Raw genomic sequence first — 19,587 nt, forward strand, 5'->3', positions numbered from 1 at the left:
TTCCGGTATAAAACGATGCACTTCCGCCAGATGTCTCGTAGTTGTGAGGGTGGAGAATGAGACACTGCCAAAGGCGTGGCTTCGAAAGTTGGGCGACCTTACGCCTAGAAAAAAAAACCAAGTAACACTCGGAGCTCAACGAAGCGGCTAGCACAATCGTCAGAATCGGATCTCCGAGTCAAACGCATCGGCCGTTTGTACACAGCCCACCGCAGATTGCAGCGTAAACGGTGCTGCTCGCGTTCGTTACAGAATTTACTGCGCTATTCGCGTCACGCGCGCAATCTAGCTGATTAAACAAGATAATTCGCTATAGTATCGACGCCAACGTTCGATAAGATTTCGGTAAACGAAAGCGCGTCTTGCCACGATCAGTAACGTTGCAACACTTGCAAGCCAGCAAAAAAAAGAAGAAAAGTTACGACGATAAGGCTACTCCCTAATGCGAAATTTTAACGCAGCTCTACTTATGTTTTCTTTTTGCGTGTCAATATTTTGAAATGTGAATATAAAGGTACACGGTGTCTATTAGCAAGAAGACGCCGTGAGTAGCGCGCTTTGTTTCCAAACAGACGACGCGCGCTACTCTGGCGCCACATCGTAGCTATCGTCACCGCACAGCCCGTCTTGCGCGGACTGCGCTTTTCCACCAACGATGAGAGAGGCACCGCGTAGCGGGAAAATCGTGCGACAACACCTAACGCAACGTTACATCGAGACTTCCGCGTAGCAGTTCACCATCGCCCTTTGCAGGCACATTGATCCCACGCCACACACGCTGGTAACGCGGCCTGACGTCAGCAGCTGACGCCGCGGGAGAGCATAGCCCATCCTACCTGACGCGAACCTGCCCACCCCCCTTCGGAGGCGCAGATGAGATCGCCCGCGCGGCTGCAGATGCCTTAACCGCCGGCAACTCAGCGCATGCACAGGCCATTTCCCCTCCGCTACGGTGGCTAGACCTCAGCTCCTCCTCCACTTTCCTCCACGCGCGCTCTTCTGTCACCTACTGCTGCGCTCCGTGTTCGCTTTCATCTTTCAATGAGCTCGTTCACTCGGTTACGGCGAGGAACGACACCTACGCTCAACGTAAGAACGGGCGCCTAAGAGCTGCGCTCTCAAACAGTAACCAGTAAAATATAAACAATGTGCTCGTGTCAATTCCCTTTCGTTAATAGCAGCGTCCTTATGAGGCAAACAGAACGTGAAAGGGAAACAGTACATGTGACGAACATTGCATGCTCATCACTTTATCCCGTAATTAAATTATTTGCCTACAAGTAGAAAGGAAGTTGCAATGTCGTCGCGAAGCTTGTCGTAGCTCGCGTTATTTATGCATCTCCTTCATTTACTTATAAAATTATATTGCATAGTTTCATGTGCCAAAACAACAATAGACAGTTTTAGTATAGCGTAAAGCAGCAAACGCAAAGAGTTAGCGTTAGCGTTAGCGTTGCGTGCACCACACTGCGCATGCGCTATACGTAAACGCTGCTGGAGCTCTTACGTACGTACGCTATTTTCAAGATTTAGCGTTGAACGCTAACGCACGCAAGGGGAGCCTTACGTACGGCAAGATGGCGGCGCCAGTCGAAGTGAGAGCAGCCCGCTTCGGATCTATCGAGTCGTCTGCCTGCACTGCTAGGCTCTATCCGTCCCCACTAATGCTCGTGTTCGCCTTAGATTTGTGTGATGATGCTTCGGCAGCGGCGCACAGGTGACAAATGGGCGTTGTTTGCGATATACGTCGTCGATTAGCCGGGCAGTAGGCTTAACTAGAGGGTTTGCTAATGTTTGCTCATGTTTGCTCATGTTTGCTGTATCCGCCTCGAGATGGCGCCCAAATGTATTTCGCTCGTTCGCTTGGCGTAAAGCCGCATGTGAAGCCGATGCATGTCATGTTTTCCGCGGCACAATACAGTAGTGTGGTCGGTGCTGTGGTCACAATGCGTGTGCGTTTTACCAACGACGACGATATGAACCTCGTGAAGGAGGTTTTCGCCTTGAGCCCATTCGGATGGACGTCAAGGTGGGCGTCCGTTGCAAAAAATTGGAAAGAAGTGGGAAATCCGCTTTCTGGAAGCGAAATTGCCGGCGAAACGTCCCCTCCGGTATAGCTTCGACGTTGAGTGGATCTTGACGACACGTATAACCTGCGCGGTCGCTCTCATTCCCGAAGCATGAGGGCGTCTATGTCATCCCAACTTAAAAAGGACACGTAATATGGGTCCCACAGAACACTCGATCGGGGCATGCCAAGATTAATCGGTGTGTTTCGCGACTCTCGACAAAACAATGCTCAAACCAAACACCTACATGCGTAATTAACGCAGCGACTGTGGCTTTCGATAAGCTTGACTTAGGGACACACTTGCGGATTCGGCATTGGATAAGCTCGACATTTCGTGTGGATTTGGCTTTCCAGTACTTTGTGTTTTTACATCTAGATGGCGCTGTATTTGTTTGCGTTAACGTTAACGCTTTTCTCCGTTCCGCTATTCTAAAACACTACCTTGTGCCGCGCAGTGCAGTCTTTCTTTGCGTTAGCGTTGCGTCGCACGCTAACGCTAACGCAAGGATTTTACGCTATACTAAAACTCTCTAATGTAATAAGAACATTACTTCTTGAGTCAGTTGGTTCATACTAATAAATGAATACTCGTAAGCGCAGTTTTAAGACGGGGAAAGAGAAGACAACGGCAAACCGGAGAAGCGCTATTCGCAACTAATCTCTGCTGTGAACATTTTGGCTACTTATATACACAGCAGAACAAGTTTGCGCAGGCGCTCTGCGCATCAAGCCACAAATGCGTCATATAACAGAAGCGAACAGATCACTGCATCTTTTCTAAAACTGCTTTTGTTTGCTACGCGACACAGCCGACGTAGCGCTAACACAGGCACTCTATTTCTGATATGCTTCCATGAATTCCCTGCCCAAAGCATTCCCATTCCTGCCTAGAATCCGAACGCCAGTAAAAATTAGCGCACATGCTCAGGACCTACAATCCATACCCACGTGAAATGAAGTTTCATTAGCTACAGATCGCTCGTGTTCCCGTGCCCGACCGTTAACGCATCAGCCGGTTTGTCCGATATAGACCTTTCCGCAAGTGGAATCTCGCACACTACGCCAACAAATCGGCAACACCAAAGTCGCTGCAGATGACACTGTTATCTCAAAGACAATGTGCTGCTTTTCACTTTCTGTTCAAAATATGTTGCGGCTCGTGTGACACACCTAAAGGTAAATCACTGTAATACATACACATATGTATCTCACACAAAGTGCACGCCCAGGGCAAAAAAGAAAAAAAGTCACTGGCGTACCTGTCACTGCGAAATTTTACGAATTCTGAAGCTCACAGGTTTGCAGGCAGGCTAAGTTGCTAATAAGCCCACCAGTCTGTCCGTGTGAGGTATGCTAATTGTACATCTTACTGCGAAAGAATAAGGACCTTTGGTCAGCAGAAGATCGACCAATGCCTCGTGTTCCGTCATACGAAAAAAAAAAAAACTGCGGTGGACGTGTGCGATCTTCGTAAATCTCAACCCATTTTACATCAAAGCTGTTTCTTTTCTACGGTCAAAATAAGAATTTCAGTTGCCTGTAATTAAATCACGTACCTTAAAACGTTGCCCCTATAGTACTCGCCTTTGGTAACCTTGGCCGCGTATAATGCTATCAAGTCCTGCTTAAGAAACTTCACTAAGGTAATTCATCCATACACATTACACTTCGGCAGAACACTGGCAATATGGCCTACGTCTCCTTCTAGTTTTTTCCCGCTAACTCTATCTCAGTTTCGTTCGCAGTTCTACGAGGGCAGCGGGATAAATTCTGGTTGTTCGCAAAAGACAGCTACAACTTTCCGGATCGCTTGCATACGTAGTTTGTGGTTACTGCCATAAACAGACCACACATATTGAAGCTCGCCCATAATATGCGTGTAAAAAATATAAACAAGGCGCTTTGTTTAAGCCACTAGTGAACCAGGGTAACCTGCTACAAACTTCACATGACGCATAAAAAAAACCGTTTAGTATCGCGCGTGACAGGACTGTGTGCTATGATTTTTTTGTCCTAAGCAGTTGGTCCTTTCCTTTCCTTACTAAATATATATTTTATACTGTTGTCATTGCTACGCAAAAAGAGTAGCCATCGCCTTTATAAGGTGACGCCTGTTCCGCTTTTATTCATTTTAATTTTAGAAAATCGGTGTAGATATTACTAGCAAAGCTCCCAATCAGACCAGGAACGCTAAAGTTTCTCCACACAATGGACTAAACACGAACCCCATTTTCGCAAATTATAAACTTGGCGTAAAGCAGAGATACCTCGCGATATTTCCACGCAGAGATTAAAAAAGCTGTTTGAAATTTTCAAACATTTGATGCATATTTTTTTCGGAACCTGCAGTTGATCCACGCGTTTAACTTCACACAGTAGTAATATTTCCCGTTTTTCATAAATACTTCATATTGGTGGCATTTGGTCGTTCTGCCATGACAAAGGGCTGTATTCTGCTCCGGTCATAAGGCACACGCACACGGGGCCCTTAACGTTTTCGCGTTAAAGCTCTGGTCTGCAAAGCGCTGCCTTTCACGCGGACTTAACGGCGTTATGCTTCTCGCGTGGAGACTGGTATCGAACTCAGCGCCATGCAGGAAGGAAAAGACTAGCAGTAAGCGCCATGAGATATAATCGACTATTCTAATCGCATTAAAGTGGTTCAGACTGCTGATTATGCGTAGCTATCCTACGTGTTCATAGACGAATATTATGCTTAAAACACTGGTGGGCTGCATCACCGCCATTATAGTGTCTCGTATCTCGTGCGTGGGCCAACAGCTATGTCTTCAACCACTCTAGACTCGCAGCGCTTCGAAGCTTTCCCAGGCGATCCTTAGAGCACACGACCGAATTTGTTCGGATTAAGGTCGCACAGCCTAAACTGATGCAGGCAATACACAGGGGTCGCGCACGGAGCCGTATTGTGAGCACTTGAGTTGTTCCGTCGACGGTGCCCCGAAAATAACTGTTGGAAGGGCCTGTATAACCACTGATTTTCCAAACTCAAATGAGGAAGATTAGGAAAGCCATGCCACGTACCACGTTACGTGGGAAATGCGGTAGTTAAATTAAATTATGGGGTTTTACGTGCCAAAACCACTTTCTGATTATGAGGCACGCCGTAACGGAGGACTCCGGAAATTTCGACCACCTGGGGTTCTTTAACGTGCACCTAAATATAAGTACACGGGTGTTTTCGCATTTCGCCCCCATCGAAATGCGGGCACCGTGGCCGGGATTCGATCCCGCGACCTCGAGCTCAGCAGCCTAACACCATAGCCACTGAGCAACCGCGGCGGGTAAATGCGGTAGTTATCGGGTATCATTGCATCCTAGGAAGTCCTGCTGGTTTTTTTTTTATTTTTGGGGGGCTGTGGTTGCGTAGGAAACGAAGCGATCAGCAAATCAGCGGCACACGGCCACGTGGCTGGCCAGTGCAATAGTTGAGCACTCAAGCAAACAGCCGAAAATATTCGTGTTGGCAGACGCAAATACACGGTCATTCTCGTACAGATAACGGAAATCTTTTTTTCTGCGAAAATATGACCAGACGGGCGCTTAAACCGCCACATTCCTAAAATTCATTTGCTGATATTAATAGAGAAACACGCGCTAACCAACTTACCCTGATATATTTGGTCTCCCAAGCCTCCTTTCTGTCAGCAGTTCTCCCATGCTGCGACATTTGCATTCTTTACCAGCAAGTTGTGGCTCAAAGTATATCGTTCTTACCCACGCGCTTCATAACGTAGATTAGGGGATCATACAAACGAGTACTAAGTTACGAGCGCTCTAAAACGTACAAACTAGCCAAAAATTACGCTTTGGATGCGTTACGTATTCCTTAAGAGCAGAATGTATGGGCAGTAATTCCGTGTTTAAACCTTTATTCCACCCAGCAAGTTTCGAGCGCCTACCGACTTTTCAACTTCGTTGAAGTGGCAAGAAATCTTTATCAAACAAAAAATGCCAAGGGACATGCAACACTAATTTATTTACGTATTTATGGATCTTGGATGCAAAAGGAGATCAGCCACTCTCGCAAGAAAAGCTCAGAAAAAGGTATTGGGGAAAAAAACGACGACACGAACATTTGCTTGCCTGCTACACACTGGCAGCAAGGAATATATGTAATATCACTATACAACAAAACACAAATCAACGTATACACTTTACACCGCGCTGCAGTTCTTGATAAGAAGCCATCGCGCTTTTTTATGAAGGAGCGGCGCGACGCATGCGCTATGACAAGCTTCAAAATTTATGTCTATATGTAAGCAGTCAGTAGGTAGCATTCGCCCTCGTCTGTTCGCTGTGTCCTTGTCCAAATATTAAGCGCTTAGCTTTACAGTCAACTGAGTACGCAAGCAGCTCACAAAAGTTGAACTGCAGAAACTGACAGGAAACACATTGTTTATAATAAGTTTTTTTAGCGAGTTTGCTGCTGCAGATCCCGCCAGCGTAAACCGCCTGTCTCTATGAACTTTCTCAAAGCAGGTACCGCTCCGGCGTCCTTCACAATGAGACTTCCAACGGAACGCTCGGAGACCAGTGACCGAAACTTTGGCGTGAACTGAATGTAATTTTCGAAAAGCTTGACAAAACATACGTAAATGCGTAACAAGCGCCCAAATGAATTAACTTCAAGGAAACGTCGGGACGGTGGGCATGTATGCTTCAGGGACTAATTCTCACGAAGTTCCCTATTCAAAGGTTTATCTAAGCTGGAAGATGTGATGGGAGAAACATCACGATATTTGAAGCAAACACGATATTTCGAAGCAAGAAACTGCTGCGTGGCAAGACATTGCTGCACCAACCCTGTATGTCGATGAGGACATACTAAGGACGTGAGTGTTCGGTACAGATTCTATTGTTCATTGACATTCATGACAAACAGATAATGATACGAATAACGTGGGCAGAATGACATCTGCAGATGCTCACTAACACTCGTTTGCAAAACACTCACGCGCTGAAGACTGTCCACCACAACTTTCTGGAGCTCTCCTCACTAGGGTCGAATTATTTCAGACGCCATGAAGGGCGCAATGTTCTCAGTCCACGAACGTCCTCCTTTCTCGGCGGAGCAGTAGACGCACACAGTCCAAGAAAACGACAGCCGATCACGTGGAACGCTGTAATTCTCGAAGAACAGTCGCAGGTCGTAGCTGTCCGTCTCAAGGTGTCTAAGCACGGGCAGTGCCTTGAGCACGTCGTGCAGGTCCCCTGGTACGAGCCCCAACGCACGCACTGACAAACTGGTTTTCAATGTCAAGTGTTCGAGGCGTGCAAAAGGCAGGGGTCGAGCTTGATGGACGCAGTATTGCAGAAACTTGAAGCACATGTCGTCGTCTAGAAAGCGCGCGGTCCGAAGGTTGCACTGCGTGGCCGACAACAACGAGTTGAAAGCGACATTCGGGATCTCGACACTCATCTCGACGTGCTCCAGATAACGGAATGTGTTGGCGTCCCCTATGGTCTCCTCTGAGGAGACCATGCACATTGGGAGCTTAAGGACCTTTATCTTTGGACACAGCTTACCAATTGTCGAGAGTTGCAGACCGCCGCAATGTACTAGAACCAGTTCTTCGAGATCTGGCCAGCTTTTTAGCAGTTGCTTCAGTACAGTATCGGTATGGGCGAAGGCATCGCTTGAAGCTGCGAGTACGTGGATGCTACGGAGGTAACGGAAAGCCGAGATCTTGGCGAGCGCTCTCGGCGTGGCTACTGCTACCTGCAAAGTTTGGAAACTGCATTAGGTTCGTTTCTAAAAGAATGGCTTTTTCACATGCCTAAGGATTAGTTTAAAACAGAAAGATTTTGTACTGCTAGACCATATACATGTGAACCACTTCGTGGGTTATCAAGGCCAAGACAGAGCGAACGTTGAAGAAATGATTATAGAAAATGGCCATAGAACTTTCATGCCTTATGGGTTAAAGGCACAAGAAATGACGCCCGATGCCTTTAATTTGTTGCCCCGTGTTCGCGCTGTTTCTTCGCCCCCCTCCCCCCACCCCATGATGAGTTCTTACCTTCAACTTCTGGACAGACGGAAAATTCTTTGCAGCGAGTGCGATGTCAATCGCCACTGCTGGGTTTAATGGCAGTCCGGCTGATACGATGTCCTGAGAATGGAGCCAAATGTGGGTGAACTTCTCTGCTCGGCGATGCTTCTTCATGGTGGGACAGTCGTGGGATTCTATGAGGCAATTCACGATATGGCCAGTGTCGATGCGACACACCTACATAAGAAGGAGGTCATCGTCAGACTGTTTCACTGCTGAACCAAGATTTCTGCCGGAGGGCCCAAAGACACCTGTCCGGCGTCAGCTAGACAGATGCCATGCCTACAGATACGTTGACACCATTTGTGTACATAAACTTCGCACTTGACCACTTTCTCTATCTCTTAATATAATAGACCTCCGCCCATCTACCTTTAATCTCACACGGTGGCTCATAGACCTCCTGGAATATTAAAGCGAGCCTTTCTTTTATTGGTGGGGTGGCGTAGATGTTTTTCTTTTTTTGAAGATTGAGGAGTGAAAGGTAGGGCAGATGCACTAGAGTAACTGTCTCTCAATAGGATGAGCAAAACAAGAACAAGGTGAAAGCAGGAGCCAACATTGCCACAAGTGGACTTGTCTTCTTCAAGGCACCTTAGAGAAGACAAGTCCACTTGTAGAAACGTTGGTACCTGCTTTCACCTTGTTCTTGTTTTGCTCATAGTCTTGAATTTCCATCTTCCGCCTTCCCCGCGTTGTCTCTCAATGGATGCCACCTCAACTGCACGGCAAAGGAGTAGGAAACTTAAAGAGGTAATGAGTAGAGCGCAGCTTTATTGGGAGGTAAGTGCCGATGGCGATTGAATTTTGGAGAGTATGGTGCAGCCCCTGATGACGGGGAGAAATGTGGCACCGTGAGAAGGAAGCCGGGAAGGACTTACCGGGAAAGGGAGTTCGTAAGCCAGAAAAACGCGAAACCTCCTCGAACATCTCGCACCAGCTGTCTCTGACGTCTTAAATTTGAACGGCATGTGTTTGGGCCTAGTGAAGTATTTACCGCTTATTATAGACTGCCATTGTATTTTAAAAGAAAGACTGAACTTAGTGACTTTACAAAACTTCCACTGAGCCACAACCAAAATACGAAAAAATACTATATCTGCGACGTCACGCTGGCTTACCATAGCTGGGGTTACGGAGCGAAATTTATAAAAATGAACTTGTCCTTTACGTGCTTCGTAATGAGGAACCTACTACACCGAAATTAACTCGAAAAAAGTTGTGAAATATTTTATTAGCTTAAACTAAGCGTTTTCCTTCAATAACCTTGAAGAAATAAACAAGATTTATGCGCGAGGAGCACCAGCGGAACAGAATGACTCGATTTTCAACGACGCAGTACTACCACCACAACTTGAAGCGAACAATGAAACCAATCAAACTGACAGCAAGTTGTTTCCTTTATTTCTATTGAGGTGGAGAATGAAATATGAGAGAGTTAAATTTACGGTAACTTCTATATTCTTAAAAAGAAAAAAAATGCAAGTGAACATGGCAGACTAAGGGCTGTCTGTAGGAGCCCAAACAAGAAACCCCGCCTTGCGATTCTGTTGCTACACCGATTATCGGAAACTTTCAGCGTATGATGACAGACCGAAGGGTGATACAAACGTAATAGATTGCCAACTGGCAACTCATTCCTTCCTTATATTCGTATGTGCCGTAAAAATGCTGCGTAAGGATATTCGATTTAGTTTTCAGGAAGGCCAGCTGAAAGGGCTCCTGACCCAATTCTTCTTGCATCAATAAATTTACGCCGAACTACCGATAGAACTACGGTACCGACTGTCACTTTGTCCCTCTATTAGGCATTTGTGTACAGCTATGAAAACATTATAACAGCTGTGTCTTACCAGTACTCACCTACGGGGCAGAAACCAGGAGGCTTACGAAAAAGTTTCTACTTAAATTGAGGACGACGCAACGATCTATGGAAAGCATGATGGGTGTAACGTGGAAGGGGGGGGGTATAAGAAGAGAGCAGATTGGGTGAGGCAACAAACAAATGGCCTTAGCCAGGGCATGTAATGAGAAGGGAAGATAACCGATGGTCATTTAGAGTTATGGACTCGATTCCAAGAGAAGCGTAGCAGGGGGCGGCAGAAAGTTAGGTGGACGGATGAGATTAAGAAGTTTGCAGGGACAACATGACCACAATTAGCACATGATCGGGGTAGTTGAAGTATGGGAGAGGATATTGCCCTGCATTGGGCGTAGCCAGTCTCATGATGATGAAGAAAAGTAATCTTAGAAAACGGCTGATAAGCTCCATGCGTGGCAACGTCACTCACATCAGGGCAAGTGCGCAGAAGCGCCTGCACCGTCTCCAAACTCATCATAAGGCTGCCCTCGCTAAGGTTGGAGGTGCTGCCCACCAGCTGCCTAAGCTGACTGTGCTCGACCAGCGGCGCGGATGGGTCCCTCCATGGCTCGTCCCACTCCAAGGTGTGTGCGCAGTTATCGTGCACCAAGGCCAGGATCCGAGCGTTCGGAAACATGCGAATAAGCTTGTAGACCTTGTCCGTGTTGTGCACGATGCATATCTCCCGAGTTTCTCGAAGCAGCTTGGTAGCGGCCCTGGCGTAGAGGTCCGAGGAGTCGAAGGACGCACAACCGCAGAACAGCGCCTTGGAGACCTTCGCCATGTGTGGCAGCACACTGTTCGCCACAGAAACCAAAGACTTCTGGTTCGCGATCAAGAGAAGGCCATTTTCTTTGGCAAGGGATAGTCCTTCCGGAACAGCCACATCTCGCGGCCAAGCTGTTTTTAGTTTAAGCACGATATAATCTTCGGCGACGAGCAGAAGTGGGGGATCTCCAAACTCTCTCACCAGCTCCATTGTACAGTATACGTGCATTGTCTAATGCCTGGAAGAAATAAAAAGAAAATAAGAGTTAGATTTCATATGGCGCACATTTTTCCACAGCAGCACAAGCCAGCACTCCGTGCCATCAATACGAACATTCTGTGCCATAAATTGAACAATGTGATTGGCGAAATTGCCTATATTTTGTTCTTATGTAAGGGATATTTTAATGCAATGTTTATGCTGTTCCACAACATCCTTGAAAAATGCGAATATGCAAACACGAACTCAGGCGGGAGCACATTATGAGACGTCGACGTAGCGCTGTCACAATGGCGAAGGCATTGCTTGAATGTGTGCCGCGAGGACATTGTTGAGCATTGTCGCGCTGTAGACAAATTCATTGTTGCAGGTTCATGAATATGTTCAGTGCGAACAACCTTATACTAACGCTAAGATACGCTCTATGTCACACACTCACGCATACATATTCTATATATTAAAAGATAATCGTTTGTAGACAAAATAGACAATAAAATGCACCCTGTTTTTTGAAGTCAGACATAAGCCCCGCCAATTATATATAACTTAACATTAAAGATCACGCATCAGCATGGTGCTTTGTGTAGTGTAGCAGATCCATTATCGGAGTCGCGCCGGCGTTGAGTGGCTAGCGGCTGCGGTACTCTAACTTGAAACGCGCCGTCAGGCGGTGCGCAATACGAGATACATGAACGTAACTCAAGGAACGTTAAAGGCAGTGAGGCTGGTTCTGTGCCCTTCTGGACCACCGTTGGCGTACATCCGTTTCAGTGAACCAAGAACCGGCAGGAACCCGGACCACCTCTGAGATCCGAGACATACATAGTCTTGGACCTTTTCGCATAAATGATCTTAAGTCAAGACCTCCTTAAGTAGACTGGGGACCTTGGACGTATCGACTATAGACCAGCTCGAATAGAGAAAGTCCTACGCTGGCTTGAGACAATTCCCGCAATTCACTTCTCTAATTAGGTATCATGCAAGAGGCTTAATAGAAAAGGATCTCGTGTGGACACCCAATGGGGCAAGACATCTCGATAAATTTTTCAGCCACTGTTGCCGAATCAATCACTGGCGTCCGGGTGTCTTGTGGCGAAATCAGCACGGGTCAGTATGTACTGGCTACCCTTAGATGAAACAGGCATAAGGGTTCGATGATGTTCACCGCCACTGGTGCGAAGGCACTGTCGATTCAAAGCGCACTTTCAAGAAGTGTCTTGCTGACCTTACTCTCATGATACCTTACTTGGATTGCACCGCAAGAGAGCATGTATTTTCTCCCTTTTTCTTGACTCCCTGCCGTGAACGCAATCGGCCGCTGTATGTAGCCCTTGCTGCCCCGACATAAGGCTTTCGTGCGCCGAAGTAAGCACTTTGCTACGTAACACTTGAGGCACCAGCATTTGTTGGACCCTTCTCCGTGAGGGTAGTTGGTAATGGCGGTACAATACTACCTTTTCTATTTATGTACTTTAAACAAATAGGAAGTCTTTTTCACGGAAACACTTTACCTTTCCTCTTCTTGCAACTCTCTAACCTCTTCTTGTGCTGTCATAAGGTGCTTTCCACCCATCTTCTAAGCTGTTGTTATGGGCTCCTGATGCGAACCAGTAAGGCTTCGGAGAATAGCCTTCTCCCTTAGTGCCTTCTTCATTCGCTGCACAGTTCGGGGCAGATTTCTATACCGTAGCCCATATTTCCTTGTTTTGTCTCGGTCACGAGCTTCACGTGATCCCGGTACATTTCCGACAACAATGTCATGAAGCAGAGCTGCCATGCGTTTTACAATCGACGGGGCAGAAAGAATAAGATGAATAAATTGCAATTTCTGCTTTGGTAACTGTGATGCTACTGTCAATTACCAAGAACAAGGTAGCCGTCGTAACTGTAATTGCTTCGTCGGGTACGAGGGAGCGACGCACTACCAGCTTCCCGTGTCTCGTAAGACCGAAGCACTCTGGCTAGATTATGCCTTGTGGCACTGACCCCTTACGTGCCTCTGCCTTTGGGTGAGTTTTCCCCACGTTGGTAATCTTCCTCTACCACTCGTATCTGGAGCTTGTATCGGGGAATCACTGGCAAGACACCTTCTTTGCTGGGCCATTTTTTGTGTGCAGGCTTTGATATCGTTCACGGGCTTACGGCAGTATGCACAGTATTGTTGCGTTGGTTTCGCCCGGCAATCTGATACTTTGTGATCCAATTGTTCACAGACAAAGCCGCGTGTTGGATTCTTCGCGGATAGATTTGCGCTTTCCTGCGTAGAACTACTGCTCTACATTTGGTCACGGTTAAGTAACAAGTTTGGCCATCTGTGAGCCTCTGAGAAATTGTTGGTAGCCTCTGCCATGTCATCTAGCTAGCTCCAACTTCTTTTTTGCATAAAAAAGCGCTACTAAGTCGAGACAGTTCAGGAACTACTCCGCTATAAATATCTTGCGAAGTGACAAATACTCCTTTTCAGTTTTCGAGATTCCGACCCATCAAAATAACTCAGGGACCTTGTTACGTACTGCTTGCCAGTTTTACCACCTTGGGGCTTGCTAAAAAAGCAATATACCGTAAAGATTTCAGCATATAAATATACTGAAACTTGACATAAACGTGTACAGAGTCCGATAGTCCGCACAGTCACATTGTGTCGCCTTACAAGAAAATTACCTAACGTCACTGTCTGTCAGAAAGCCACGGTGTGTGCCCCACACTGTCCTTGTCTTGCGCTGTATGATCATTGTCAGTTTAAGCGTGCTCTCACAACAACACCAGCGCTTACACAACGCAGTTTATGAGTAAAATAATGGCAAGAATGTCAAGAAGCGAAGGCCTCCAGCGCCTCTTTGATTCACTAATAAATTACCCCAAACTGCAGTTACAAGCCATCGTAGCTTACCTATGCGACTCTACCATTGATTAAATCACTGGTCAGTCAACAGAGAAGCTATAATATTTCGACGCCGAATGGTATGATACCATCGTGACTCGCTGAGCTGATATGTATTTCCTTTCTGCAGCATGTGCTGATAAGGTATCTCTGCCACTGCCGCCACCGCTATGTGCATTGCGATCTACTTATGAGCTCGTAAATGAAAAACCAATGTACACTTTGTCTCGCAGAGGCGTTCAGTAATACCGTAACATGTTCCTGCTTACACGAATACTAGGGCCATTTTTACAATTTGACTAGTTCCAGTGGCCTCAGCAGCAATTTGTTGATTTATCTTCCCTAATCGGCCCCTGCGTTTCAAAATATTCGCCATGCTTTTCCTGGCCTGTCTCTCGTGCACTTGAAAAGTTCAGGTCCTCCCAGCTTCTTTATTCTTAATATGACTATTTTCTTCCTTTTTGTGAATACGGCGGTACTTATAATTCGTGCGAGTTCTATCATTTCTCCCGACTTCCTCAAAAACCCAGAGCCTTGTACCACATCTAGATGATTACGAAAAAAAGCACACTTCCATTTTCCAGTGTCCTACTGTTCAGATTATTTCATTTGTATAGATTATTTTAAATAAAGATTACCTTCCCTATGCGTTACCAGTTCTCGATTTCCTGTAATTTTTAATATTACTGAGTTGTATAGACGTGCACCTTCACGTCATATACAACGCCCTTCCTAACCTTACAATGTTCCGTTCTAGTCCCAATCAAAAGGTTTGAGGAACCTGCATTACACACAACAAAAGAGGGCTTAAATAAGGACCAGACTTGTAGGCAACCTGCACTGTCGACTGGCGAAGTTTTTTGTTTGTTTGTTTGTTTACAAGTCCACGCCGACCCGAGAAGGCCAGTCGCCCGCGGAAATACTTCTGGGATTACGACCAAGTACTCCCCTCAGTACCTACTTTCCAGAGGAGGAAGAGGCGGAGAATACTATGAGCACAGGGTTTCGATTACGGGGTGCCACCATTCGTGCCAGGAATGCCTGTGTGGACACAACAGTATAATCAGCCTGGTCAAAACGTGGCTACCTTGGCCCATGACGACCGTCAAAGGCAGACATATGCTAACAGTAAACACGCCCACAGGGATGCAGCGACGGCACGTTGATCAACTACGACCACGCGAATCACCGACTCGGTGAAGGAGGAAGATTTCGGCATGCAGTCCATCGCAGTGGATAAGCATCCCAAGCAAGGCCGCCCTGACCCCGCGAAAACCAGTCAACAAACAGTCAAGCCTCGCGAGTCTGTCCCTCAGCTCGTGATGAACCCGTGAAAGGCCACACTGAACCGATAACGAATTCAGAGTAAACGACGGAACAGGTTCTACTCTGACGCTCAAGCCGCGCCTCCGGACATGCGTGAACTACAGCGGGGATGAAGTGCTGCATTGAAGACCTCCAAATGCACGCGCGGTGAACGTGTCGATCATGGCACATCCCTGGAAGCTTCGTAAAGGCGGGTGCATTAGCCTCATGGTCAGATTATTAAAGATCAATACAGTCTTTAAGGAACGTTCTATCTTGTTCCGCATAATCGGGTGTGTTTTGGACGCTTCCTTCAGCTGGCAACGTTTTAGTACCTGTGTACTTGTATTTTCATTTCGTTTTCCCAATGTTCATACATATTTCTGAGGACGCTTGGCAGTCACTCCGGCCTGACGACGGACTGACCGACGTCAAGCTATACAGAGTGGTTCCGCATTGCACGTAGGAAAATATCCCCGCCTGTTAAAACGCGCGCGTAGAGCACATAAACACATGGGGAAACTACAGCGCTGCACAAAACACGATGAAAGAGGACACATAAGATATATCCTAGTTTCCGAATAGTCAATTATCAAGTGTTCTACTTTTACATCTTACTGAGAGAAGAACGAGCGCTTAGGGATCAGGAGACGACCAATCAATGTGTCGTGTTTCGACACTCAAAATACAGGAGTGGAGACTTACTGTTTTTAAGCCATGGCCCGAACGGTGGCACCAAAGCACGGTCGACTACCTAACGCATTTGGATGCCTAGTAATTAGCCTTAAACGTTTTCGATAGGCAAAGCGAGTTACTGCATATATACACACGTTGCTTGACTTCAGAGCAGTGAGGGCGGCGATAAGCTGGAAGACGCTGGCACTTCGGAATCGACGTTCGAGGTTGATCGACCGCTCCAGACTGACAGCCGCACCGAATTGGTAGCACGGAGACGATGCCGGTGAAAGTGGAGTTATCATCCGTGGTATCAGCCATATACGAATGCACGCCGATAGACACAGCCGAGTAGGACGCTTCGTGAGTTTCGTATCACGGGTTTATCGGTGTCGAATTCCGTGCTGCCGGCCGCCAGCCCACACAACACAAGAAACAACAAAAAACTGTGGCCGTGAACGCCCCTTCAGCGTGGATGTTATGGCGTTCGGCTTTACGCGTTCAAACTGGCATCGAACTGATCGCTACGGAGGAAAGTAAGAAGTATCGTTTTTTCCGGACTTTAGTCCGCAGGGACCAATTTGAAGTTCAGATAAGTATGCAGACATCTTACATACAATAAATACGGCAGGCATCTTTCGACGAGAATCTACTGAGTGTTGCCGTAGATTACAGCGTGCTTATAAATGGGCGCGCTTTCAATGTTAACTCTTGCTGCACCGTTTTATAGCGCGCTAGAGTATGTGAAAAATACATAAGTACAAGTACGCAAAAAGCAAAGAAGGTAGGCTAATGCAGAGAGACAGCGCAAAATAGATGACATAGGAAATTCAACGACTTTAGCTAGAATAGAATAACTTTATTTCCAGCCACTTGATGGAGGAGGCTGCAAGTAAAGGCTGCTCCAGTAGAGGTAGCTTGACGAGGCCCGCAGCCCCCCCCTACGGAGTATTAGGCAACAGCATACATGCAAACACATATGCATCATATATATATATATATATATATATATATATATATATATATATATATATATATATATATATATATATATATATACTCTCATGAACCCACATACTCGCATATACACATGCACACCCATATCCATACAGAGCCACTGGTGACTACATCAAAAATACTTAGGGTAGCTTGTGTGGTTCTCGTGGTGAATGGAAATGAAAGAAAACGCAGCTGAACATTATATACACACATATATATACACACACATGCATTCATATACCCGTATATGGATACACACTCGTATGCATGCCTACATATATACACGCACTTTATATACATACTAGCCGAGAGGAAGTACACTTAACTAGTAATTTAAAAATCCTGCACATACAAGTCTCTGAGTTGTTGGGCCGTTATTTGCGTGACATCAACGCCTAGATTATTATATTTATTTAGAAGCATTGGTATTGTGTATAACAGCTTTTCCCTTAAATAATTTGTTCTGGGTGTGACCACCCGCCATATCTCTTTATGACGGGTAACATAAAATTTGTCATTGAGTTCAAGGTTACAAAGTTCTCGTAGAAAGGAGCAGTTCAGTTTTACTTCCCGCCTTAATGCATTTGTTAACTTGCACTGGTATAACTTAAGCACAGAAATTATGTTGACTTCGTGAAATAAGTTTATAGCATGGGAGTTGCAGGGGATATTAAAGAGCAGCCGAACAAACTTCTTTTGCAAGACAAGTAGTTTATGCAAATTAACAAAAGTAGTTGTACCCCCCACCAATAAGCAACAATAGAGGTACGAATAAAAAAGCGAGTTATAAATGAGAAGTTTAGCTTGAAACGGGCCAATAGTGATTTACGCTTCCACGTCATGCCAATGACCCTAGATAACTGGATTGTGACTGCGTCAATGTGTTCGTCCCAAAGCGTATTGCTCGTAAACGTTACGCCGACAGTTCTCATAGTAGTAACCATTTCTATCGTTTTTCCCCGTACATAATGTTAATATTTGAATTCACTGGCTTATTTTTAGAAGCTAGAAGAAATACATCCAGTTTGTCACCCACACTGGAAAGGGAGACGCAAAATTGGAAAAGAGAAGCGCTTAAGGAGACCACACTGACTAGATAGAGCATGGAAGTGTAGGTGTCGTTTAAATAAGACACCCGAACGTAGGAAATGCAACAGTGCGTTCACCACCTTCTGGTGCTGAGGCAACAAAAACTTATTTCAGTATAATATCTGCGAGAAAATAGGCACAGGTATGCCTGAGGGATAGAGGGGACGTCGATAGCACAAGTTCAAGTCTCGTGCATAGGATCAGCAAAAGCAACTTTTTTTAGAGCGATAGCTCTACTAGTCCTGATATAAACCGATAAAATGCCTGGTTCCGCAAATCTGACCTGTAAGGTGAGCCGAGGCTAAACTGGGACTTAGGTCCCAGTTACGGAGCATTAAGGTCACTTCGCTCGCTGCTGCTGCCGCACCGAGCAGTCCGTATGTTGTCTTGTGGTGCAATTGTAGATGCGGTAGTTGCTGACGGCGCCCAGTAACGTCCGTGGCCTTTCCCAAAGCAAGCAAAACCGTGCTATCGCTTGAGAAACTTGGTTTTTACCCGCGTTTCACCATGGCAATTTTTTACAGGGAAGTTGTTAAGGGGTAGTTGCTCCAGAATCGTGTTCGTGTGTAGACAGAAAACTCAGTTGGCCATTCCCGAACATAGTGCGATGCCGGGACCACACGGGGCGGAGGTAAAGCAGGCGTTAAGCACTCCCGATGCGTTGGCTGATCCCGAACATAGTGCAATACCGGGATTTTCACAACGAAGCTGTGAAGATTTACTTGCCCAGGATCGTGCCCGTGTGTAGAAACAAAACTCAGTGCCCCGATCCCGAACATAGTGCAACGCCGTGCCGACACGTGGCGGACGGAGGTAGAGCAGGCGTTAAGCACTCGCGATACGTTGGCCGATCCCGAACATAGTGCAATTCGCCTATACGTTACCCATAACGTGCGTGCAAAAAAAAAAAATATAAACGAGGCGCCTTGTTTAAGCCACTAGGGAACCAGGGATACCTGCTACAAACTTCACATGACGCAATAAAGAAGAGCATTTAGTATCGTGCGTGATAGGACTGTGTGCTGTGACTTTTTTGTCCTAAGACGTTGGTTCTATTGCTCTCTTTACTAAATACATATTTTGTACTGTTGTTTTTGCTACGCAAAAAGGAGCAGCCATAACCATTATAAGGTGACGGCTATTCCCGTTTTCTTTAATTTTAATTTTAGAAAATCGGTGTAGTAGTTACTAGCAAAGCTCCCAATCAGACCTGGTACGCTAACGTTTCTCCATACAATGCACGAAAGACGAACCCCATTTTCGGAAAATATAAACTTGGCGTAAAGCTGAGTTACCCCGCAATATTTCCACGCGTAGATTAAAAAATCTGTTTGAGATTTTCGAACATTTGATGCATCTTTTTGAAGCTGCGGTTGATCCACACACATTTAACTTCACACAGATATTCGTAGTAATATTCACCATTTTCTTTTTTTTTTCATAAACACTTCATATTGGTGGCATTTGGTGGTTCGATCTGCCATGACAAAGTGCTGCATTGGCGCCGCTCGTAAGACACACACATCACACTCAATAGTGCTCGCCTGTAATTCATTACAAAGGCAGCGATTAACCCACACACTTCAAATTTTGCATCTGCATCACCCATTACCTGATTCTTACATTTACCATACATAAACAAGA

General features: G+C 46.0%; 1 protein-coding gene across 1 annotated transcript; it reads right to left on the bottom strand.

Annotated features, from left to right (window-relative positions):
- Positions 1-5,944: 5,944 nt before the first annotated feature.
- Positions 5,945-11,005, bottom strand: LOC126544769 (uncharacterized). Its single transcript, XM_050192240.3, has 3 exons — positions 10,437-11,005; positions 8,113-8,322; positions 5,945-7,811 (listed from the first exon to the last, which is right to left on the bottom strand). Exons 1-3 carry the CDS (start codon positions 11,001-11,003, stop codon positions 7,089-7,091), a joined length of 1,500 nt encoding a protein of 499 aa, XP_050048197.1. The 5' UTR covers positions 11,004-11,005; the 3' UTR covers positions 5,945-7,088.
- Between the last annotated feature and the right edge of the window lie 8,582 nt (positions 11,006-19,587).

The sequence above is a fragment of the Dermacentor andersoni genome, chromosome 10, assembly GCF_023375885.2.
Source record: "Dermacentor andersoni chromosome 10, qqDerAnde1_hic_scaffold, whole genome shotgun sequence".
In the NCBI taxonomy this organism is placed as follows: Eukaryota; Metazoa; Arthropoda; class Arachnida; order Ixodida; family Ixodidae; genus Dermacentor; species Dermacentor andersoni.